The sequence below is a fragment of the Dama dama genome, chromosome 29 (assembly GCF_033118175.1).
Source record: "Dama dama isolate Ldn47 chromosome 29, ASM3311817v1, whole genome shotgun sequence".
Taxonomy (NCBI): Eukaryota; Metazoa; Chordata; class Mammalia; order Artiodactyla; family Cervidae; genus Dama; species Dama dama.
The window spans coordinates 69012013-69037411 of NC_083709.1; the positions used below are offsets into that span (position 1 = coordinate 69012013).

At 49.8% G+C, this 25399-nt stretch overlaps 1 protein-coding gene across 2 annotated transcripts in view; it reads left to right on the forward strand.

The window, feature by feature from the left end:
- Positions 1-25399, forward strand: part of TMOD1 (tropomodulin 1) — an 85998-nt gene that overhangs the window by 10006 nt on the left and 50593 nt on the right. The window contains exons 1-2 of one of the 2 annotated variants that reach the window (XM_061132631.1): positions 6416-6535; positions 10209-10352. In XM_061132631.1, the coding sequence (XP_060988614.1) occupies positions 10233-10352 (120 nt within the window). In that variant the 5' untranslated portion in view covers positions 6416-6535; positions 10209-10232. Of the gene's footprint in view, positions 1-6415; positions 6536-10208; positions 10353-25399 lie in introns of those variants that run through there. The other variant, XM_061132630.1, reaches the window with a different exon arrangement.

Sequence of the window (25399 nt, forward strand, 5' to 3'; positions counted from 1 at the left end):
TATCTTTCATAACAGAACCAGGTCTTGAGGGGCCTTATAATCTCATCCTGTCAATTCCCCAGACCTGCCATCAGTCGAGACGCCAGCCCTCCCTGGGAAACCTCATCTAGGGCTCCAGGCTCTCTGCTCACATGCCTGGCGTAGCAAGTGCCCACCCCCTCCTGAATCAGCCCAGCTACCCCTCGGGCATTTTGTGTTTTTAGACAGTTTCTTGTGCTGATCAGAAATCCACACCCTGGTCACCTTGGTTTTAAATCTGTGTCTTCTGAGCGCTGAGATCCACAGACCACTTTTGTTCCTCCCTCCACAGGTCAGTCCATTAGAAGTTTGCTGAGTGTGACCGTGTTCCCTCTGTCCTTCAGCTATTCATGTGACACCCTGCCCCCCTTCTCTGGACTTAGCTGGAAATACTCAGGAGAAAAGGCCAGAGGGGTGGGATGGGGAGGGCGGTGGGAAGGGGGTTCAGGGTGGGGAACACATGTACACCCATGGCGGATTCAGGTGAATGGATGGCAAGACCAATACAAGGCTGTAAAGTAAAATAAATAAGTTAATTTTTAAAATAAATAAATAAAAGGCCCGCTTCACAGGAGTGGTCACCCATATGGCCAATAGTCATATGAAATGTGCTCAGCTGACATCCTTAGTCATCAGGGAAATGCACAATGGAATACAACCACTCACCACTGTAATGGCTAAAATGGAAACTTACTGACAATACCAAGAATTAGCAAGGATGTAAAACAACTAGGTTGCTCAAACACTGCTGGTGGGAATGTAAAATTATACAATTACTTTGGGAAACTGTTTGACAGTATCTCCTGAAACTAAGCATATGCTTACTCTGTGATCCAGAAATTCTACTCCAGGTACATACTCAAGAGAAATAAGTGACTATTTCTACCAAAAGACATTCATAGCACTACTTATAATTACCAAATCCTGGAAATAACTTAAATGTCCATTGACGGTAGAGTAAATAAATTATATAATTCACGTAATGGACTACTACACATCAATGAAAAAGAACGGCCTGCCACTGTAACACACAGCATGAATGAATCTCACAGATATAATGTTGAGTGAAAGGAGCCAGACAGAAGAACATAACCAATGTGTGTGTCCATTTATATGATGTTCAAAAATAGTCAAAGCCAGTGTATTAGATGCTGTTAAAAGTTCAAATGCTAGTTATCTTTGAGGGTGATGAACTGGGATGGGGATGAGAAAGCCTTCTGTTGAGCTAGAAATGGTCTGTATCTTCATCTGAGTGGTGTTGGCATAGGTGTATGCATATGGGAAGGTTCAGTGAGCTGTGCTCCTAAGACTTGCCCACTTGACTGTATGTAGCCAATGTCTTATTTAAAAAGAAGAAAAAAATCGCACACCCCCAGTGCAAGAGTTGGAGCCCAGAGTTGAGCTCCAGCCTGAAGCTGAGCAAGACCATCATGTGCTTACTTTGTCCACCGTAACTTTATTAATGCAACTGAGGTCACACCATGGCTCTGGGTCCCACATTGATTTACGTTGAATGGACAGTCTCTGGAGAACCCCCAAACCTTCCTCATGGTTGCCCAGCCGTGACCACCCTTCCAACACATGTAGGGTAGGCTTATTGGGCTGGAGCTCTGTGGGACTGAGAAAGAAGAAAGAAATCAGTTTGTGCCCTCACCGGACAAACGAATCCATGAAGCTCAGAGGCACTGACGCGCCCGAGTCTGCCCAGCCAGTTAGATGCAGGGCAGGGATTTCAGCCCAGGACTGCGTGACCCCTGGTCCATGCTCTCACCTACCGTCAGCTCAGCCTCCCCTGAGGGTGGTGGGTGAAGAGAGGATGTGTGTGATACCACTTCAGGAATTTCTATGTGGGTCTTATCCTCCCGACTTAATTGTAAGCTTGCTGAGGATCGGGACTCTCCTATTAACTTCTGTCTCTCCCAAGAAGCAGAGAAGGCCATGGCACCCCACTCCAGTACCCTTGCCTGGAGAATCCCACGGACGGAGGAGCCTGGTGGGCTGCAGTCCATGGGGTCGCTAAGAGTTGGACACGACTGAGCGACATCACTTTCACTTTTCACTTTCGTGCACTGGAGAAGGAAATGGCAACCCACTCCAGTGTTCTTGCCTGGAGAATCCCAGGGACGGCGGAGCCTGGTGGGCTGCCGTCTATGGGGTCGCACAGGGTCAGACACGACTGAAGCGACTTAGCAGCAGCAGCAGCTCCCGAGAAGGTCCTCGATGCCCTGCACAAAGTGGGTGCTCAGTTAACACTCAGTGAATCAGGTTGTGTAATCAGACCCAGAGAGGTATAGCAACTTGCTTGAGGCCACACAGCAAGCCCTCAGCCACAGTCAGGACGGGTGGTCGGGTCCCCCGGCTCGGGTCCCGGTGTCCCTCTGCCACTGTGCCATGCCTCTAGCTTCCTGTGGAGTCCGGGGCTGGAGAGTCCAGGGGCTGGAGAGTCCAGTGGGCTGGAGGATACTAGGGAAGAAAAGGACCCTCCTCCGTGAGCCAAGGCTGAGTCTGGCCCTGGGGCCTCGGGGCAGGGCGGTGCCCTGGGAGGCGGGCTGGGAACGGGCTGCAGTCTGCGCAGCCGTGTGGACCCCTGTTCTCAGAAGTGCCCTGTGCTTGGCAGTCATTTGCCTGAGATTCTTCATTTTACTTTTGGTTGTATATTTTTAAGTGAAGCCCTGCAGACAGTGGCGCACACACCGGGGCTTTGAGTCTGACCTCGCATGAGCTCTCGTCTGCTGCTGCCTACCTGCTTCCTGGGCCGCCAGCTGCCTGGCCTCCTGACACCCCCAGATCCAAACCGCCTCCCCCTCCCTACCCCCACTCAGCGGCTACCCAGGCTCTCGCCCCGGGTGCATTCAGCTGGGAGCTCCGTGAGGCAGTGTTCTCGTCATCCCTGGATCCAGGCATTTAGTGTCCTGGTGCAGAAGTTGGGGTACCACGGGGATCACCCATCTCTGGGTGTTGGACAGTGGCCCCACTGGAAGGGCAGATACCTGGCCCGACTGGCGGGTGCCCTCCCAGGGCAGAGCGTGTGTGTCCCGCCCGGGGCAGGGGAGGGAAGCCGGCAGCCAGAGGGCTTGGCCTGCGTGCCCTGAGTCGCAGCACCCAGGCATCTGTGTGCACCACGATATTCAATCGTAAACGTGAAGGACAGTGTGACAGGTCAGGGCAGAGACCATGAGAGAAAGGGAAAGCTTTGTGTCTTGGTACTTTTAATGGCAGTTTTTCCCTGTGTGAACTCAGGACGCCACAGTCCTCTCTGCCGCTGGACTCGGCGGGTTCTGTAGCTAGCCCTGGCTGGCAGAGTCCGTCCTCAGGCCGAGGTTGGACTCGGGCTGTCATGCAGGAGATTTGGCGCTCCTGGTCCTTCTCCCAGTCTGTCTGGACCCAACCACAGGTGACAACATGCCGAGGCACCCATGTCTTGCCTTGCACGGGGAGGTGAGACTGCAGGCTTGAGTGGTGTCTTGGTTTTGTTGTGTTGATCTGCAAAGTTAATCTGCACTTTGGAACTGTTTCGCTGTAATCGTTGCCGCATGTTTTATGACGCTGTTCCAAAATGTAGACATTGAGGAAAGAGCCCCACCGCAGCCTTCCAATACCCACTGGTCTACCTCTTCCACAGCCTAGGCCGCCTCATCCCGTCAAGGGACAGCTGACTTTCTTCCCTTCACAGTCCCCGGCCTGGGCTAGAGTTCAGGTATCCCCCCGGCTCCAGGCCTCTGTATCCCCGACTGACCTGCGGTACCGGCGCTGCAGCGAGGCCTCGGCCCTCCAAGTGTGGAGGTGGGGAGAGGGCGTGCAGGCCGCGGGCACCCGGAATGTCCGGGTGCCCAGGGAGGGGTGCTGGGTGCCACTGGAGGGGTGGCTTTGTGGGGGCTGGGAGCTCTCCGAGCGCCTCAGGCCTCGGGCTGGGGAGTCGGCCCTCCATCTGTCATAATGGGGACTGTTCAAGGCGGCTTCACCTCAGGAGCGGCATCAGGGCTGACTTTCACAAGCATCGTTTGGAGGCCGAGGGACATGCGGACAGAAGGTAGGAGAACTGAGGCAGGGAGCCTGCTGTGACAGCACAGATCCAAAACAGGCAGTCGCCGTGACGACGGGGAGGAGGGACAGGTACCAGGAGGACAAGGAGATGGGAGTCCGGTCCCTGAAGGACAGTAGTGCGTGGTTCCGCCCAGACGAGTCTCTTGGAGCAGTCAGGTTGGTAGAGACCGATAGCAGAACGGTGGCTTCAGAGACTGGGGGAGGGTGGGGGGCTTAGGGCTTCGAGGGGGACAGAGCTTCCGTTGGGGAACATGAAGAAGTTCTGGGGATGGTGGGGGTGATGGTCATACAATAGCGTGAATGTATTTAATCCTACAGAACTGATTGTATGCTTAAAATGGTTACATTCACTTTGTGTTGGGCATTTTACCACGAACAACAGCAACAACCAAACCTGTACCATTGGAAAGAATAAATGGGAGAGAGGACTGACAGGTGTGGGGACCTCCCAGAGCTGGGGGAGTCGAGGGGTGGGTTCTGGGCTGGCCCCCAGGTGTCTGGCCTGGCCGGCTGATGGCAGCAGGGTGAGAAGGTGGCCACATGCAGGGCTGGGCTCATGGAGCCAGAGGGGCTCCCGGGGACATGCCCAGCAGAGCCTGGGCCGCAAAGACCATGAGAAGGTCATCAGCTTATCGCTGGTCACTGACCCCCCGCCTCGGAGATAGCCCCTGGGGAGGGTGTGAGATGTAAGCAGAGGGCAGTAGCCAGGCAAACAGGCGGGCCAAGAAGAACCTGTCACCAGGAGCCCGAGAAGGAGAGGGAAGAAGGGAAGGAGGCAGATGGAGACAGTCACATACTTGTTAGGCTGCAAGGGGCAGGGGCGGAGCATGAGGAGGGCCTCACACAGATGGTGGTGGACGAGGGTCTGATGGGAATCCAGCATGAGCTCCAGCCGTCCAGGCCCGAGGAGCCGGGACGGGGCTCTTCTGGCGACGCCGCGGTGCCCATCTCTCAACTCACTGTCAGAGCCTCCAGACGGAGCCCTCCCCACCACACCTAGATTCTGGACTTCCAGCTCCTGAGCTGAGAGACAGTGAATTTCTTCTGTTGAGGCCCCTCCATTTGTTGGAACCAGTACAAAATGCCAGGAAATGAAGGAGCTCATTCATCCAACTCTTTTTTTTTAAATCCAAGTCACCACATAGGTCATCGATTAGCCAGTGGATGGGCTGTCCATGAACCCAGCATCCAGTCTATCCAGTCATCAGGGGTGGTGGGGCGTCATGTGGTCTAAAGCGTTGCTGCCCCCAGAGGTGCCCTCGGGAGGAGGGCAGTGGGGAGACTGCTCTCGCGGAAGAGACGGGACATCTGGGGCACTCTTGTGTCCTGGACCCAATGGAAGGGAGAGGCGCAGGGATCACGGGCTTAAATCGCATGTGGCCAAAATGTCTTCCCAAAGAGAAGATGAGACAAAAGCAGGGGAGAGAGGCTGTGAAGAATCAGCTTTATTTTGTGAATCCACCTCCCTTTCCTGTGGCTGAAATAACAAGATGGTATAACTGGAAAATAATCATTTGAACTTGTGACTCAGCTCTTCCCGACCTCGGGGAAGAATGGTCCATAAATCAAGATGCAGCTCCAGCACCTCCCGCCCAAGTGTCCCTCGGGGCAGACGCTGGAGGAGCCATCAGCCGACGTGACTGCGCCCGCCTCCTGGGAAAGATCTGTTGGTCCTCTGGGGGCTGCTTCCAGAGCTTCCATTCCCGAAGCTTCCTGAGAGGTGGCCTCAGTGCTTGACCCGTTCGTTTTTACTGTCCATCCTGCCTAGTTTTACTCTGGCACAGGTGGTAAATTCTCTTTTTTGCATATTTAGCAGCAGCTTAAGGCTCCTGCCATGGAGAAGCTGGGAGGCCAGACATGCCATTCATGTAAAACTACACAGGGTTTGGAAGACTTCCGTTTTTAAATGTGTTTTAAATTGTCCTTTTCTTTTTCTCACCAGCTCTCGCTCAGGAGCCCGTCTGTAAGGCAGGCAGCAGCATCACCCCTTCCTGCCCATCCCTCCCCTCTTGGGTTCCCAGCCCTCCGAGATCTTTCCACTTTAAAGATGGGGAAGCAGAGGACCCGAGAAGAGAAGGACTTGCCCCAAGTTCCCAAGACACTAGATCAAAGCCCAGATGTATTCGTGCCCAACTGACACCGTCCCCAGGCGCAGGGCTAGGCAGCAGGGCCATGAGGATAAGACACAGCTCCTTACCTGGGGCATGGCAGTCTGAGGAGAGGGCAGGGGGTGCAGGGGAAGGGAGCAGTTGCAGCAGTGGCAATCTCCAAGGGAACCTCGTAATAACGCGTCTGATGGGTGGGGTGCCCATGCCAACCACGCCCCAGCCCCAGGCTTTTGCCCCTTACCCGCAGGCCGCAGGCTCATCCTCACAGCACCTGTGGCTGCTCCTGACTCAGAGCTTGGGCACTGTGATCCTCTCGCCATGCAGATGAAGAAACTCAGCCCACTGGATATCAACCTTTTATTTTAGTAGGTGAATCCTTTTGTCAAGAGCAATCTTCTGTGGAATCCCCATAAATCAGGCAGTACTGGGGAAGCACCCTTGCTTAGCCTCTCCCACTTAACCCCCTTGCAGGGGTCTGGAGAAGCTTCTCAGAACCTGAGGTCTCCCCAGAGCACAGTGTAGACACCACCCCTGGGAACTAGGTTACGAGTAGAACTTCCTGGTCCATTGATACTCATTTTACCGATGAGCAAGCAGAGGTCCGGGGAGGGGAGGGATTTATTGAGGGTCACCTCAGTGAGTTACCAGCTCAGCTAGCACTCCGGCCAAAGTCCTGTGAATCTCAGGCTGTGTCCATCTGTGACACCTCTTTTACCAGGAAGCAGAGGCTTTTACTAACAGCCATAAAATACCCTCTCTTCCAAGCCATCATTTAAAGCCGAGCTTTCAGCGGGCTCTTGTTAACACGGTGTTTCCACCTCCCTCCCACCCTGTCTCTCCCCGACCTCCAGTTTCCACACGTCACTGAGCACGGGAGAAGAATCTCACTTTAGAGAAACCACCCCTGGGAGCCAAGTGGATGAGTGTGGCTTGACGCCGACAGCTTCATGGTTTACCTTAGGCGTTCTCCGTTCCTCTCAGCTTATTTAATGAAATGCCTGGTCGCTCTGTTCACAGGACACTTGACATTAGAAAGGGCCTTTTAAATCCTTTGAAACAGGATTTTTAAATTCACTGGCACCTCGGAGTGTGTAAGTGGAACAGTGACTTTCCTGTGTGCGCTGAGACGGAGACTTCTCAGCAGCTTTAATGACTGCAGCCCTCAGGAGGGCATCCTTGAAGGTGCCTGCCAGCCAGCCCCACCGCTCCTTTAGCAGGCCCCTAGCTGCCACCTGTGTGTCTTCTGCCTCTTCCCAGCTCCTTTCTCCGCCGACTGCTTTGACATGGATTCCTCTCTCCCTGTCTGTTCCCTTGTCCCAGTTTGTCCCTTCTCCGGGGTCCGTCCATGACTTTTTCTAAGGATTTTAGTGCAAACCGTCTAGGAAAATGAGTCGATCGGCTAAGGACTCAAGCGAGGGCAGCTGCCGGGGCCCCAAATCTGTCTCAGCTGGTCCTCTCCCCGAGTCCCTTCTTGTCCCTCATGTGACCCAGAGGTGAATCTAAGGCTGTGTTTCCCACGCTTTGTTCCGTGAGATTCCGATTCCAGGAGAGGCTGCTCAGAGATGTGGTTTCATGGTCCAGAGGACAGGGTAGCTCTGCCTGCACCCTCACCATCGTGGTGACGGACCTCTGCCGCAGCAAGCTCACCGACAGGTTTGAGAAGTCGGGGGGAGTCCAGAGTCCTGTGCAACTTTGTCCAACCCAGGACCTGTCTGAGCACCAGAAACGTGTTCTGCAGCCCACCTGAGAGATGCTAGTTTGGAGATGTCTCTGTGATGGCCTGGAAGCATCTGAGCCCTTCACTAGGGTCCTCTTGGCCCGGAGATGGAAATCACAGGGCCTCTCCTGGCTCCCTACTCAGGAAAATCCAAATTAGGTTATTCTCTGAAAGTCTTCAGGAAGGGTTGTTTTTTTCCATCGATACCAGAGCATTGTCAGTTGCTTGTGTTTTCTTTGGAAACAAATAGAAATGAACCTAGGGGGGCCCATTTATGGTCTGAACACTGCAGTCTTGGGGTCTGGTCAGAGGAAGACATCAGGTCAAGCTGAGCTATGCTTAAAAAAAGGGATAGCGCTGGCCTTTTCTGTATTTGGGAAGCAAGCCCTTTCTTATCAAGCCAGCTGTCACACACATGGGCTTCTCCTACAAACAGGCCCACACAGGCACGGACTTGCACTAATAGCATGGGTCTCTGCTTTCTTCTTGAAATGGAGGCTGCTTCTGGTAGCTGAGTCAACTTTGGTTTTTGTTTATTTTTAATTACTTTGTTTTAGATTAACAATTACTCTCAGCTTTTTGATTGATAAGTTGGTTTTTTTCCTAGGTTTTGTTTTTCTCTACTCTGGAAAATTCCATCAGTCGTTTCACAGATGAGCCACGGGTTTTGTTTGTATTTGTTTGCACTGGAGTCTGAAACCACAAACTGCTGCAAGAAAGGTGATGCTGATTGTATTAGTTGCTGTGGTTGCCATTAATAAAGTACCACACACTGAGCGATTTAAAAAGCAGAGATTTATTGTCTTAAAGTTCCAGAGGCCAGACGTCCAAGATCAAGGTATTGACAGGATTGGTTCCTTCCAAGGGCTGAGAGTCTGTTCCAGGCTTCCCCCCAGGGTCTGGCGGCTCGCTGGAATCTTTGGTATTCCTCGGCTTGTAGAAGCATCGCCTGTTTCTGCCTTCATCTTCACGTGATGCTCTTCTTGTCTGCCTGTCTGTTTACATTTCCCTTTTTCATAAGGACACCAGTCCTATTGAATTAGGGGCCCACCCTTCTCTGGCATGACCTCACTGAACTTTAATTACATCTGCAACACCCCTCTTTCCAAGTTCTGTCACATTCTTATTGGAACATGGTACTGGGTTATTGAGGTGGGGTGGGGAGGTTAGAGTTTCAACGTAAGAATTTGGAGGGGATACAATTCAATGTTAGGTGAGAGGTGGGGTCAGGTGACAGGGATTCTGAGTCGAGGCCTAAGCCATCCCTCAGTTTCTTTGTTGATAAAATGGTTTTAGTTAAACTCAATTTTCAGGGCGTGGCACCAGGATTGAATGAGTTCTCAGGTGTGGAAGCGTCCTGGTGATGGAAGTAGCAGAGACGGGATCCAGACACGGGTGCCAGGTACCCCTGTGCTGTGGGGAACGCGCAGTAGGCATCTCCAGCAAGGAGGACATCTGGAAAGTGGCAGACCTGGACCCCCTTTTCCCAGAGCCCCTCCCTCCCGTTATTCACTGCCTCTCTCAGCCAGCTCCCTCAGAGGTGAAATGAGAGGTCTGGACGAGGAGGTCTCCTTCTGGCCGGGAAGTCAGGGGATTCTGTGAAAAGGTGTGGGTGCAGAGGCTAGAACAGTGCGGGCTTGGAACACAGCAGGTCTGGTTCCAGTGGTGATTCCTCGGCCTCTTGGTAGTGTGATTTGTGAGTCCCTCAACCTCTCTAAACTCAACATCCTCATCTACAGGATGGGAATGAATGCCTGCCGCAGAGGTTAAATTATTAATAGGATGTCCTTGGGAATTACTTAATCACAGCCTGGTGTATGGTAGTATATGTTAGCTATTAGTGTCAGCTGTTCTTTGCGAAGATTGAATGAGATGTTGTGGGGAAAGGGCCTGCATACAGCAGGTGCTCAATGAACCACTGACGCTCACCCTGCTTTTAAGATAGGCCTTGGCAGGATGTCCAGCCTTCATGTTTTCCATAAGGGTATATAGGGTGGAGAGTTGTACAGAAAATATTTGAACTACTTGAAGAATGAAACACTTTTCAGGCACTCATAGGCCATTTATAATCATCTATTACTTGTAACAAATGGCCATGCCAATTACAACAGTTACATTTTGTTAAACCGCATGCCCTCAGGACTTTTACCTTGCACAGTTTATTAGAGAACTAATCCAGCTTAATTCAGGATTCCATTATAGTAATTATTATCCTGACAATTCATAAAACATGCCCAGGCCTCCTTGTGAGTGACAAGCATCTACTTGCTCTGAGAATGAATCCAAGGAGGATCTTTCTAAGATTTTTCTCTTTCCAGTAGGTCAGCACAGAAAGCTCTTTCACAATGTCATACAGACGAGAACTAGAGAAATACCGTGACCTGGATGAAGATGAAATCCTTGGAGCCCTAACAGAAGAAGAGCTGAGGACCCTGGAGAATGAGCTGGATGAGCTGGACCCTGATGTGAGTAGGCACTAAAGGGGGCACATTGTCACACGTGCAAGGACGGTGACGCTTACCGCCTGGGGGAGGGGCAGGCTGACCGCCTGGAGGTCTGCTTTCCTTCTACGGCAATAGCTCTAGGGTCATCTTGCCTTTGTGAGGGTGTGTGCGTGCGTGTATGTATGTTGTGCTAGTCATGATTCTCTAAAGTAATAGAACAAATAGGATATATATATATATATATAGATAAATAGATTTAGATATAAAGAAATTTATTATTATAAGTAATTGGCTTCCATGATGATTGAGACTGACAAGATCCAGGATCTGCAGTTGGCAACCTGGAGACCCAGGACAACTGAAAGTGTCAGTCTAGCCTGATTCCAAAGGCCTGAGAACCAGGAGAGCTGATGGTATAATTTCAGTCCAGTAGCTGGCAGCCTCAAGACAAAGGAAGAGCCAGTGTTTCAGATCAAGTCCAAAGACAAGAAAACAAAACAAAAGCGATGACCCAGCTCAAAAAGGTCAGGCAGAAAGAAACTCCCTCTTGCTGGTAGGAGTTTCAGCCTTTTTGTGGTACATGTATTCAGACCTTCAACTGATCGGATGGGGCCCACCCACCTTAGGGAAGGCCAAATGCTTTCCTCAGTCTCCCGATTCAAGTGCTAATGTCATCCAGAAACACCCTCACAGGCACATTCAGAATCATGCTTAGCTAAATGTTTGGGCAGTCTGTGACCCTTTCAAGTTGATGTATAAAATGAATCATCACATGTCCACTTGTGGTCAACTTGGCACCAATATACCTCTTTTTAAATCATACTTATCTCCGTATAGGACAATAACAAGGTCATAATTCTGCCCAATGTGATACAACTATCCTGGGTAACTGCCAGAAGGAGAAGTCAAGTCCTTGAATAATGTTTACTTTTCTCCTTGATAGCCTGAAGCTTAATCCTATGATACAAAATTAACCATACTTAAATGCCACCATATAAAATCGGTACATGCTTTGTGACATGTTAAGAGAATAAGGGAAGAAAACAAAGATATTTGCTTAATGCATACACACATACATGGACTCACACATACACAAACATGTTCATAAAAAATACAGAGGAGATGCTCATAACAGTATTGTCCTCGTTTGTCTAACTGATCATGTGACCATAGCTGGCTGGTGTTTATAACTGCCTCTTCTCCTACCCATTCTCTGCTCCCTTGGCCTTCAGCAAGCACCTCAGTCTTTGCCTGATGGAGTGAATCTACTGAAGGGCCTGCCTGGATTGAGTTATTATAGTTTTCCATTGACTTTAATCCCTGGGCCTTGTAATACTGAGAAAGCCCTATAGGAATACAAGGAATCCCTTGTATTTCAGGGGATGCCCTTCTTTACCACCCTTCTGGAGCAGCAGCCTAATTTTCCCCTCAGTAATCAACACACATCACCCCAGCCAGTACAGAAATTCCCTTTCTGCCTATTCATTCAGAGGCATAATAAGGAGCCCCAAAAGTGGCAGTTTTAACTTCCAATCCAATGGAGTCATTGCTGTGTCTCCTGGTAGAAGTATTCCTCCCTTTGGAATGAAGACCTTGAGGCCAGCAGAGCATAAGGTCTTAGGAACAGGAAGCAAAACTTTTGCCGGTGGGTCACTAGGGTACCAGTTATGATAGTGAGTGGGTGGTTGTTTTTTAGTCACTCAGTCGTTTATGACTCTTTGTGACCCCGTGAGTTACAGCAGGCCAGGCTTCCCTGTCCTTCACCATCTCCTAGAGCTTGCTCAAACATATGTCCATTGAGTCAATGATGCCATCCAACCATCTCATCCTCTGTCATCCCCTTCTCCTCCTGACTCTAATCTTTCCCAGCATCAGTGTCTTTTCAAATGAGTTGGCTCTTCACATCAGATGGCCAAAGTATTGGAGCTTCAGCTTCAGCATCAGTCCTTCTAATGAATAATCAGGATGATCTTCTTGCAGTCCAAGGGACTCTCAAGAGTCTTCTCCAACACCACGGTTCAAATGCACCAATTCTTCAGCGCTCAGCCTTCTTTATGGTCCAACTCTCACATCCATACATGACTACTGGAAAAACCATAGCTTTAACTAGACGGACTTTTGTCAGCAAAGTAATGTCTCTGCTTTTTAATATGCTGTCTAAGTTGGTCATAGCTTTCCTTCCACGGAGCAAGCATCTTTTAATTTCATGGCTGCAGTCACCATCTGCAGTGATTTTGGAGCCCAAGAAAATAAAGTCTCTCACTGTTTTCATTGTTTCCTCATCTATTTGCCATGAAGTGATGGGACCAGATGCCATGATCTTCATTTTTTGAATGTTGAGTTTTAAGACAGCTTTTTCACTCTTCTCTTCCACATTCATCAAGAGGCTCTTTAGTTCTTCACTTTCTGCCATAAGGGTGGTGTCATCTGCATATCTGAGGTTGTTATTTCTCCCAGCTTGTGCTTCATCTAGCTTGGCATTTCGCATGATGTACTCTGCATAGACGTTAAATAAGCAGGGTGACAATATACAGCCTTGATGTACTCCTTTCCCAGTTTGGAACCAGTCCATTGTTCCATGTCTGGTTCTGACTGTTGCTTCTTGACCTGCATACAGATTTCTTAGGAGGCAGGTAAAGTGTTCTGGTATTCCCATCTGTAAGAATTTTCCATGATTTGTTGTGATCCACACAAAGTCTTTGGTGTAGTCAGTGACGCAGAAGGAGATGTCTTTCTGGGACTCTCTTGCTTTTTCTATGATCCAGTGCATGTTGGCAATTCCTGGATCCCTGTGCCGACCCTTGACTCCGGGACCCGTGAGTCCTGGTCGTGGGAGAAGCAGCGGCACATCCTGGACACTGAATCAGAGCATGCAGGGACTCATAGGGATCCTCGCCCTGGCCCTGCGGGGTTTCACTGCCTGGCTGCGCTGTAACTGAGTTTTCAAAAGCCCTACTCACCGTTCCCTCAAGCCAGCTGCTTCAGGGTGGTAGGGAATGTGTCATGGCATGACTTAAGTGAGAAGTAGAGGGCTTCCCCGGTGGCTCAGGTGGTTAAGAATCTGCGTGCAATGTGGGAGACACAGCTTCGATCCCGGGTTTGGGAGGATAACCTGGAGAAGGGAATGGCAACCCACTCAGATATTCTCGCCTGGAGTATTCCGTGGATAGAGGAGCCTGGCGGGCTGTAGTCCATGGGGTCGCAGAGAGTCAGACACAACTACACAACTAATATACAAAGATCTAGAGGAATCCCTTCCACTGATGTCTTATCTTTGCATTTCATAAGTAGTACATGTAAATGTGTTTAAGCTCAGAATTTGCCTCTGCAGCCAGGTTATGACATCACAAGACAGGAAGCTCACTGGTCACATCTGTGGCTTGGCCAGTCACCACAGATCTGTGACAGAACTGAGGGCAGGGCCCCGAGGTGGCCTGCTGCACTCTCGTTGTATCTGTACATCCTGGGTACCCCAGCCGATGACCAGTTCAGAGAAGGTACAGAATGAATATTACTGAATTAAGTAAATTTTCCATTTGATATACTTTTATTTAAAAATGGGATATTTCACATCTTTTTTTAAAAGCTGTCACTCTTCAAACCTAGTTTAACAGTGATCCGTACAGTAAATCCTACTGTACCGTTTCACTAACCCTGAAGTAGCCACAGCTCGTGTAGAAGGCAGCGTAGGTTAGCAGAGAAGATGCAAGACAAGAGCTTAGATGTTCCAGGGGCAGCCTTGGTGGGGTCCCTTACATTCACATCACCGTGAGCCCGTTGCTGTCCTTCAGACCTTATCGCCCCGGTCCATGGAATGATGGAGCCTCATTGGCCCCATTCAGGGCTAAGTCTCCATGAGCTTATAAACTGATCCTACCTCCAGATTTGACTAAATGTCGTCTTTTAGATAACCTAGCATCCTGGTCTGGGGGTCCTGAGTTCTAGGCCCCACAGAGTGACAGACCCCTCCGGGAACGTATCCTCTGCTTGCTCTTCACAACCTCTTGCCCACACCGACAGCCAACCAGGGGGAGATGGAGCCCGAGGTGAGGCCACTGGAGTTGACCTTCAGGCGCTCAGCCCAGCGGGGAGCGGCCGGTGAGCCACACCCGCCGTGGAGGCACGCAGAGGGCTCAGGGGCGGGGCGAGCTCCGCCGGGAGGGGGCTTTACAGAGCAGGTGCTGCTGAAACTGGGCCCTGGGTCTTTCCAAGCCGTGAAGAAAAACAAAGAGTTCTGTGCTGAGTGAAGGCCACGAGCAGAGGCTGGGGCACAGAGCAGCTGGTGGAGGGGCTGTAGGCGGGGTCCCGGTGGAGGGCCAGCCGAGCCTGGAAGGGAGCTAGACCTGGGGGGAGAGGGAGGCGAAGGCAGACTAAAGACTGTGGATTGTCTCAGCAGCCCGGGGAGTTCCGAGGACAGAGAGTGGTGGGTTTGCTGACAGAGATCTTTCCTGAAGATCAGCAAAGGCCCTGCCCTTCTCTGCGACCCTTCCACCATCTTGCAGAATCTTTGCTGGTCCCAGGGTGAAGCGCAGACTCCCTGGGAAGCCCGCAGAGCCTTCCGCCTCTGACTCTCCAGGCTGTTGGACTTGCCCTGAGTCCCTAGACGGAGATGCCTTAGGATTAGGCTGTGGCTGCAAATTGGATGTGTGATGACAAGGTTCAGAGCCAGACGTCAGACCTTGGAGTAGGCAGAGAGAGGAACCCTCTCAGAGCAGAGCCCCTGAGAACTGTTTGAGCCTCAGCTGGGAGCTCCATTTCCCCTTCCAAACTGGCAAATGGTCCCACTCCTAATATCAGAGTATCTGGCCCCAGAAGCAAATTCCCAGGGCCTCTGTGCCCTGCCACACCAGAGCCCTCCTCGCAGGTGGTTAACAGGAAGGTATCCTGTGAACACAGGCGGGATGGGGAACCTGGGCACAGAGAGCTGACTATCTTGCCCCGCATCACAGGACCAGGGCGTGGAGACTCGGATTTCAAGCAGGCTCCAAAGTGCGCCACCTCCCCCTCTGGCAGGAGGAAGGTACAAGTACACTTGAATTTTGGAGTAGGGTTGGCAATCCAAGACCTGCGATCCTCATACCACTGTGGTTTCAAGTGGACATTCTCAAAGACTGCTTTCTCTCTAAGTTCAAGAAAAAGAGACGAGAAATCAGAGCAAGGATAGGAGATAACTGAGACCAGTGGGGTTTTTGTCTCCACCTCACAATTGGCCCTTCACAGAGGTGCCTCTATTACCTGATTTGCAAGTCAGGATGGGAGCTTTGAAAAGATCTAGTGGGGCTCCATTCCTGCTGGGAGCACAAACATTCCAGCTTGAGTTTCACCCGACCTCCACCCATGTTCTGAAATCTCAGCGCAGGGAGAGGCTGAAGGTATGCAGACCACAAGAGGCCTCCAGCCGCTGGCCTGGAGGGGACGCAGAGGCCGGCGGGTGTCCAGCCCTCCAACTCACAGAGCAGAACCAGAGCCCAGAGAGAGGAGGGAACTTGCACTGGTCACTCGTCTGAGGAGAACCAGCCCAGGTCCCGGGCCCACTGTCCTCTCTCTTATATGCTCCACCTCTCCTGTTTTAATTCTGGTTTAACAAGGGCTTAGATGGCACTTTTTATGTGCAGACACTGTTCTTGCATTTTGAAAATATTAATTCACTCAACTGTCATCCTAATCCTGTGCTGCAGGCATTGTTGTCACCCCCATTTTGCAGATGAGAGAACTGAGAGGTGAAATAACTTGTCCACGAAACTGCAGTGAGGCGGTGGCGGAACCGTGACACAGCTCTGAGTTCACTCTTAGCCCCAGCACTATGAGGCTCCACTGGAGTCCCCAGGAAGATAGTTTGAGCCTTGCATGTGCTCTGGCCTTATAGTTGGGGGGGGGGGCGGGGGGCGGGGTTACTGTATGAAAACTTGTCCCCTTTCCTTCCTAGGGACAACCTAAGATGCAGAGATCCTTATTCAATCCTGGCTCTGCTCCCAACTTAGGCAAGTGTTTTTCCCTCTCTGGATCTCAGTTTCCCAGTCTGCAAAATGGACACAGGTGGCCTAGCTGCCCTCTGACACCCCCTCCAGCTCTAAGCATCTCTGAGTTTATGAGCAGTTGTTGGCAGTCTCATGACCTGAATTCAGTTAACAGGTATGTTTGCAGCGATGCAGTTGTTAAGCCCCAGTGTCATGTGACACAGTAGAGTATGCAGAATTGGAAAGCTGCTTTGTTTGCAGCAGAAGATTCCAAACTTGTGCACAGTTAAAAAAAAAAAAAAAAAAAAATCCTCAAAACTTTCTTAGTCTGTGGCCTGGAAAAACTCGAGCTTATCATGAGATTGTTGCACTTGGACTCCCACGGGAGAGGAATGCTCCATGTGCTAAAAGTATCCGCTGTGACTGATTCCCCAAGGGGCCCTGTCCTTTCTTGTCTCTGTGGGGTTAAGTGGATGCTTCTCTGAAGCTGAGCCAGCTGCTCGGTTCAGACTGCCTTTGTACCAGATGGCGGGGAAAACGGGCAACGTATAGCGATGTTTGAGAATGACAGGTCACACCACGACTTGAGCAGGGTACAGTATATGAGCTCTTGGAGCATCAATAGACAGTCGACATTTACTGCGACAGAGCCCTTCATGGCTTATCTTCTTTAGTCCTCCGAAAGCTTTGGGTATCAGCCCCATTTTGCTGGTGGCTCACACAGTACAGAAGCTGCCTGCAATGTAGTAGATCCAGGTTCAATCCCCGGGTCAGGAAGATCCCCTGGAGGAGGAAATGGCAACTCACTCCAGTATTCTTGCTGGGAAATTCCATGGAGAGAGGAGCCTGATGGGCTACAGTCCATGGGGTCACAAAGAGTTGGGCACAACTGAACGACTAACACACACACACCCGTTTTAAAGATGGGGAAACTGAGGCTTAGAGAGATGAAGTAGCTTGCCCAGGAGTTGGGACTCCAGCCCAGATAGTCAGACCCAGTAGCCTCCAGTAAGGGCATGTGGGATGAGCCTGGAAGGGACCTTGGAGAGCAGAGTTGGGAATTACCAGCAAATTATTTTTTCTAATTCAGTTTCTTTTGAAGTTGTTACATTATTTTCACATAAATACAAATCTTAGAGAAAAAAAAAAAGAACTACCAGCCTAAAGAATTTAACTATACATGTTACTTGTTAATGAGGCTTTGAGGAAAAGGAGTAATATTTTTTAGTGTCTCAGTAAAAGGATGAAAATATTTGCATGAAAGAAGGTAGAGATAATCCCAGACTTATAAAGAAATTGGATCCTTCAAGTGGATTCTGAAGTCTGCAGTTGGGAACCTGTGACACATTATAGAGACAACAGTAGAAAACAGCAGGCCCCTGCCAGCAACAATAATTTAAAAACTGCAACTCTTCTCCGTTGAGATCATCTCACGTGTCAGGTGCTGGCCTGTGTTTTATGGGCCTTGTCTCATAAAATCTCCACGAGGATTCTATGAGATTGATCCTTGCAGGTTGGGGTTAAAACCACTCTAAGGAAAGGAAAGGGATGCCCGAAATCACACAGCTGGTAGGCGACAGACCTGCCTCCCCCAGCCCATAATGTGTTCAGAATTCTGGGACCATGAATTGCAGGCGGAAAGGATGGAGGAGAAGACCTCTAGAACTGCAGGATCTCAGAACTAGATGATCTAAGCCCCACCCCAACCCCCACCTGTACGAACACAGTGCAGGTCAAAGAAGCCCTGGTTTGCAGAGTTTCTCCCCACACGTGTCACTCGCCTGGTGCTTTCTGTAGCTCATCGAAGCGTTACTCCTGAGGTCAGGAGCATTATCGCCACTTTGGTGATGAAAAGCCAATGTAACAGCAGCAGCCTGAAACCCAGGGGAGGGAAGGGACTGGTTCAGGGCCACACTGCAAATCAGCCGCTGCCCCAGGACAGAATCCTGGGACTCCTGGTCACACTGCGTGGCTTCCAACCACAGTCCACAAAATCATAAGCCCTCCCTATTCGTGGCCCACATCCTCTCCTATACACCAGAAGACACTCTTGGCCATGCAGGAAGCAGCCATGTCTGGTCCACGGGGCTGTGGTTCTCCCTTGTAACACAAACCGGCAGATTCACAAGCCCAGGACAGAAGTAAACAGTTGAAATGGAAAGAAATAAATCTCTGCTCTAAAAATAGGCACACATCCTTAGAAACACTGCCGGCCGCGCACGGAGCCAAGGGTGGGCCTGGCGGGGTGAGGGCGAGTGAGGCCCGGTGTCCCTGTGTCCCCAGCCCACCCTCGGTCTGCTGGCACCCTGACCACCTCCCCACCCTCCTCTGCACCCCGCTACTTCCCCCAGGCAGGCCTCCAGCCTCCCCGGAACCCCCTCCTCCCCGCCTCTGCTTCTGGGCGACCTCTTGGATCTGGAGCCCTTTATTCTCAAGTCAGAACCCTCCCATCTCTCAAGGCCCAGCCTCTCCACCCCTCCCTTGGGAACCCTTCCTGACCCTCCCCTCCACGCTCCCAGTGAAGCGCCTGCCCCACTAAAGAGGGCCCCCCTGAGCCGTTTCCCTTTTGATTGTGGTGTTTTTAATAGGCAATATGTTAAACATATAGTAGTGTAGAGAATACACCTGTGTTCCCATTATCCAAATTTCACAAATGTAAGCATGTTGCTTTATTTGATTCCGATCACCCTTAGAGAAAACTGAAGGTGAAGTTCTAACCCGGCCTTCCCACCTCCCCCAGTTTCTTCCCCATCTCTCTCTCTCCCTCACTTTCTGCTCAAGAGACAGCAGACAAAGCCCCCACAACGTCAAGGAGGTAATATAATGAAGGAAGGAAGCTGGGCCAGTTTTCCTGAGGCACATGGCCGTCTTGGGTCATTTCTTACTTTTCTGCTCTTGAAAAGAGATGGTGGACGTAAGGCAGTTCTCTACCACGTCACCCTCAAGGAATAAAAGCAACAGCAGAGCTGATGATTGTTAACTGTTTGTCGGCCTCTGTGTCAGAGACAGTAGGGAGTGGTGGGGACTAAGGCAGGCAGGAGGGTTTGTGTTTGACCAGACGGCACCTGCTATTCCAGTCCCCCAGCTGCTCCCCGGTACTGTCACATCATCTAAGTCTTCAAGAAATGCTGGAAATCTGAATGTTTATGTGCAGGTTTCCTATCTGAAAATGTTGGCTGGCTCATTCAATTATACAGACAAAAGCAACCAAGTTTTGCCATTTGATTGGACTTTAGACCTCCCCGTTTCCAATTTTGACTACTCACATGACAGATTTTTAGACAGATAAACAGACAGATGGAAAAGTACCTATCCCAGTGTCTGGAACATAATAGGTGCATGATAAATGTTTATTGAATGTGAATGTATGACCTGCCCACTGGAATCTAGGGTTTTTGCAGTTCAGAGCCACATTGTACCAGCACAGACGTAGGGCAGCCAGGCACAGCTGTGGAGGTTGCGCACTGCATAACTCCAGGAACCACGCTCGCATAAACCAGAGGACGTATCACGCCCGTGGAGTTGTGCAGTGCACAGTCTGCACAGTCAGAAGCTGCTGCCCTCACAGGGTTTCCCTGTAATGCGGCGTCTTTTCAGTTGAATGGAAGTGAACAGTTATGCCCTGTGGTGACGGAACTGATCGCCATCATCTGCTTCTCATATAGAGTTCAAACCTTTATTCTGAAGTTTCAAAAACGATGTTGACCATTTTACAGAAAGGGGAGTCAAGGTCCAGGAGCACCGGTGCCCTGTGTGTGGCCTCAAAGCCCTGGGATGAGGACCCAGTTGTCAGTTAGAATGAAGTTTGTCTATAAGTAATAGAGATTCAAGATAACACAGGTTAAGCAGTGGTAGCTCAGTCAGTAAAGAATTTGGTTGCATTTCAGGAGACCTGGATTTGATCCCTAGGTCTGGAATATCCCCTGGAGAAGGAAATGGCAACCCGCTCCAGTACTCTTGCCTGGAAAATCCTATGGGCGGAGGAGCCTGGTAGGCTACAATCCACGGGCTCACAAGAGTTGGACATGACTTAAGAGACTAAACCGCCACCAAGAGGTGTTTTATTCATCTCTCAAGTACGCCCAGAGGTGGGAAGTCTAGGGCAGGTATGGAGCTTAGCTCCCTAAACTTCCCAGAGTCCCAGGTAGCATTCAGCTCATCTTCCTTCCATCGCTAAGGTGTAGCCCCCATTCTCGTGGTCCAAAGTGGTGGCCATAATCACTGCAGTCCAGACATTAGAATAGAGGGAAAGGGTGGGAGGTGGGGAGAAAAGGAAAGAAAGCCATTTTTCAAGTATCTTTTAAGGAAAGTTACTGGAAATCGCCCCTGGACATTTCTCATACTGGCACCCAACCTAGCCACAGGGGAGCCTGGGAAATGTAGTCTTTTACCTAGGTGGCCCTTGCACAGCTAAGCGCAGAGTGTTTCTATTACTGCAGAGGGGGAGACATGATACTGGGGACTGTTTGAAGCCTGTCACTGTGAGTTTGGCAGTTTTATGGCCTGATGTTCTGCTCTGCCGAAAGTTCCCAGGGGAAGTGAGAGGAGCTCACTTCCAAACCAAATCCAGATCCCTGAAGGGAACGGTACAAAGGTCTTACTCTCTAGTTTGGCATTCCCCAAAATCTCCATCAGTAAATTCTGGCCCCAGGGTGGGCGCCTTTCATAATGTTTCCCCTTCCCCAGACCTGCATGGGGCGGCAGTTGGATAGATCAGCAAACATCTCAGGGTAGCAGGTGTGATGCTGACCTGAAGGGCGTCTAAGAAATACCATCTTTTCCCTGCTGGAGCGTCAGTGCTGTGTGATTCTGGACAATTCAAAACATATGAGCACCTATTACTTGGGATTGGGGATTCAGAGACTAGGATACATCTCAGCTGGCCTTTGAGGGGCACTCAGTCCCTTTGGGGAGAGGGATATGGCATAAATGTGCTCCAAGACAAATTAGAAGGAGCATTATGTAAGAACTGGCAAGATGCCTCCGGGTGTTTGGAAAGAGAATCACCAGATCGGTGTGGGGAGCACTGCAAAGGCTGGACAGGGTGCCCAGGAGAAGGGCTTTGAAGGATGAATGCAGTGGGGGAGGAGGGTGGAATTCCAGGCAGAGGGCATAGCTTGAGTGATGCCCTGGCAGGGTGACGGTGTGGGGCGAGGCTGCGGAATGCGGAGCAGCCTGGAGTGGCTGGAACATGGAATACTTAAAGCGAGAAGATGGGGAGGCTGGAGTCAGTTGAGGTCAACTCAGGAAAAAGCTCTGTCTGCCAGCCTGATGAGTTTGATAATGATTCCGTGGGTTGGTGGAGGTGCTGAGTATCTGTGACTGCGCTGGGGAGTGACCTGGTCAGGTACACAAGTCGGTGTGGTACCCACGCCAGCCTGAGGCTACCCTGATGCTTCAGCAGTAGACACCATGGCTTGAGCTGGGCTGGTGTCTGGGACAGAGATGATTCTGAACCCTGTAGCCTCCGGCTCCTTCCCCTGACAAGCCAGGCGCCCTCCTTCTGCCAAGCCTCCGTGCTGTGCCTTCTGTCCCCCAGTAACCTCCCTCTTCTCTGCTCTTCACCTGGCTGTGTCCCGCCTGTGCCCTGGGACCCATTCAGCTCAGGAGCCCCTCCTGCAGGAAGCCCCGGGGGAAGGAAGCTGCTCACACTCATGTGTGTCTCCCCATCTGAGATTCCCTGTGGAGTGTGGTCACTCATTCACTGTCTCAGGATGCCCAGTGTCCACCAACAGCAGGGAAATGGGGCATCTTCCTTGAGCATGAGGCAGAAAAGGAGGATCAGGAGAACGCCCAGAGGGACAAGTTCAGCCCTGCCTTGTGTCATGAGACCCGCTGTGAAGAATCAGATTAAAAGACATTGTGTATATGCTGAACCCCTAGTCTGAAGACAGCCATGCTGATCCTCGAGATGCTAGTTATGGACACTGTCACCTGCATATCAGCTCAGGCCTCCTGGCTGTGTGATGAACGAGGTGTGTGACTTTGGGCAAGTGACTTCAGTTTCCCAAGCCTCAGTTTCCCCAGCTGAAGGTGAGAGCCTTGGCTCAGGGGCTCTCCCCAGGCTTTGCAGCTCTGAGCTGCCCATCTGAGGTCCTTTTAACACGTGTGTGTGTTGTGTGTGTGCGTGTGCATGCACGTGTGTGTGTGTGGCCTGTGTGTGCATGCATTGTGCACATGTACTCTGCTAACCATCCTGCAGTGGTTCTGGCCGAGATGGCTCCTCATGTAGCCCCGACTATCTACAGTAGTGATAATTGTGCAGATACTTACTATTTGGCCTTCACTGCACCTGTTCCCAGTGTGCTAGAGCTCCCAGCAGCACAGCTGAGGGTTTGTCAACGTTTCCATCATCCTCTGGGCAGCGGGATTCCAGAGCCTGGGTGAGAAAACTAAACAAAGATGCCAACCTATCAATCTGTACATCCAACTTTTAAATTTTACAACATTTGAAAGAGAATTGCCATTTAAAAAACTACAACTAGGAAACTACAGGAAGAGATTGCTTAATTTTACCTCTTATGATTATTAGAAACAATTTTTAAAACCTCTGGATTAAAAAAAAATGTATATACCTCTTTCTTCCTCTAGCCCAGAGCCTGAAATGAGCAAGATAGTCAGTAAACATTTGAGGGATAAATGAATGAGTGTCTTGACTTTCTCTATCTGGAATTTTAGTCTGATAGGAACTCAGATCAGAGGTGGCAAAATCGCAGCCTGTGGGCTGAGATTGGCCTGCAGCTGTGTTTTATTTGGTCTGAACATTGTTTTTAAAATATTTAGATCGTGTGTCAATATTTTAAAATCAAGAGCTTTCACATAAAGATCAGCAGATCTAATAATACCACCCACAGCAGTTCTTAGCTGTGTAGTGTGGAGGCATTGAAATCTCCAGGATGCCACAGTCCTGCTCACTCCCAAGTGTATACCAGCTCTAATTTTATATTTTGCCTAAGATCAAAGAGTACCTAGAAATTCTTCTTCCTTAAAACCAACACTAGGGACTGCCCTGGCAGTCCAGTGGTTAAGACTCTCTGCTTTCAGTTCAAGGGATGCAGGTCTGACCCTTGGTCGGGGAGCTAAGATCCCAAGGCCACATGGCTTGGCCAAATTAAAAAACCAAAAACAAAACAGCACCGCCAACTTTCCTGTTTGGAGATAACAAAGAGATCGCGCGTACATGAGCCACTGCCCTCCTCACGTGAGTAAATTTCTAACTCTAAGTAAGGACCTTGAAGGCATGCTCAGGGTCGTATACCCCAAAGCTATCTGCCAAAGCAAATCTCACCCTAATCCACTGGTCTTTGGAGTGAAGATGTGTGTATGTGTGATGGGTGCATGTAGATACAGATTCCCTCTTGCAGAAGTGACGTCTGTCCTGGAGAAGCAGACTGCTGCCTCCCTTTGAACTAACTGTAAAGAAAGCACATCCCCAGCAAATTTATGCTGTGCAGACATTAAGATTGGGAAAACGAGACTGAAGTGCCTTGAAGGTTAGATGCTTCCACTTACCCGCGGGCATCATGGACGCATGTGACTTTTACAGCAATGTGGAGGCTAGTTATCAACTATCTTTGCTATTCAGGAAAGTGGACCCCACTTTAGCATCTTGATTAACCTTAAAAGCTAAAACAATTCATTGTTTTGCATACATGCTGTAACTGAGACTTTTCTCTCCTTTTACCCTGCCTTCCCCGTTCACCTTCTGTCTCCTCAGTCACTCCAGATTACGGAGTCCTTGGTGGGGTCCTGGCCCTGTGTCTTAGCACACTGCCTGGCTTTGTAATACTCACCCTGTAAGTGTTAGTAAAATGAGTAAGGAATTTAAGGAAAGATACATTTCTACACAAACATCTTCAGCAAATATTCTCCTGGTCAAAGGTGATGATAAAATGTTGTGGGAACTCTTTCTTTACCAATTGGGTAGCTGGCACTGAGAGTCAGTTTTAGGTTCTAATAGTTATGTGAGATCCAAGGCAATATTTTCTAACCCATGTAACACCTCCATGCCTAGTTTACATAATATGGCTCCTCACTCTGTAAAACAAAATGCCACGTTAAATCTGGCCAGCTCTAGCCTGCCCAGTCTCAGCATCATTTTTGGCCATGGACACACAAAGAGCCTTAGGGCTCTTATGGGCACTTAATGTATTGCATTGGCCATTTTTGTAATTTTTCCCTCAATAACATTTTTTTAAAAAACCACCTTTTTTTGGAGATAAAATTCTCATGCCATAAAATTCACTCATTTAAAGTATACAATTCAGTGTTTGTTAGTATATTCACAAAGATATACAACAATCACCATAGTCAATTTTAGAACATTTTCATCACCTCAAAAAGAAACCTGTCCCTGATAGCTGGCATTCTGCATTTCTCACCATCCTCCTCAGCTCTGGGGCTTCCTTGATGGCTCAGGTGGTAAAGAATCCACTTGCAATTCAGGAGACCCTTGCAATGCAGGTTCGATTCCTGGGTCGGGAAGATCTGCTGGAGAAGGGACAGGCTACCCACTCCAGTATTCTTGGGCTTCGCTTGTGCCTCAGCTGGTAAAGAATCTGCCCGCAATGCGGGAGACCTGTGTTCCATCCCTGGAGAAGAGAAAGGCTACCCACTCTACTATTCTAGCCTGGAGAATACTATGGACTGTATAGTTCATAGGGTTGCAGAGAGTTGGACATGACTGAACAACTTTCACTTCACTTCCTCATCTCCAGGCAACCATTAATCTACTTTCTGTCTCTATAGAGTTGATGTTCTGGACATTGCATATAAGTGGAATCAGACACTGTGTAGGCCTTTGTTACTACTGGCTTCTTTCACTAAGTATGATGTTTTCAAGGTTTCACCTATGATGTAGCATGCACCAGCCCTTTATTTCTCTTTATTGCAAAACGGCATTCTGTTGTAGGGATATACTACATTTTCTTTACCCACTCATCATTGATAGAGATTTGACTTGTTTCTACTTTGGGGCTATTATAACTCAGGTTACTATGAACATTCATGCATAAGTTTTTGTGTGAACATATTCTTTTATTTCTCTTGGGTTTAGCTAGAGGTGGAATTGCTATCTCATACGATAACTCTGTTTTTAATCTGTTGAGAAAC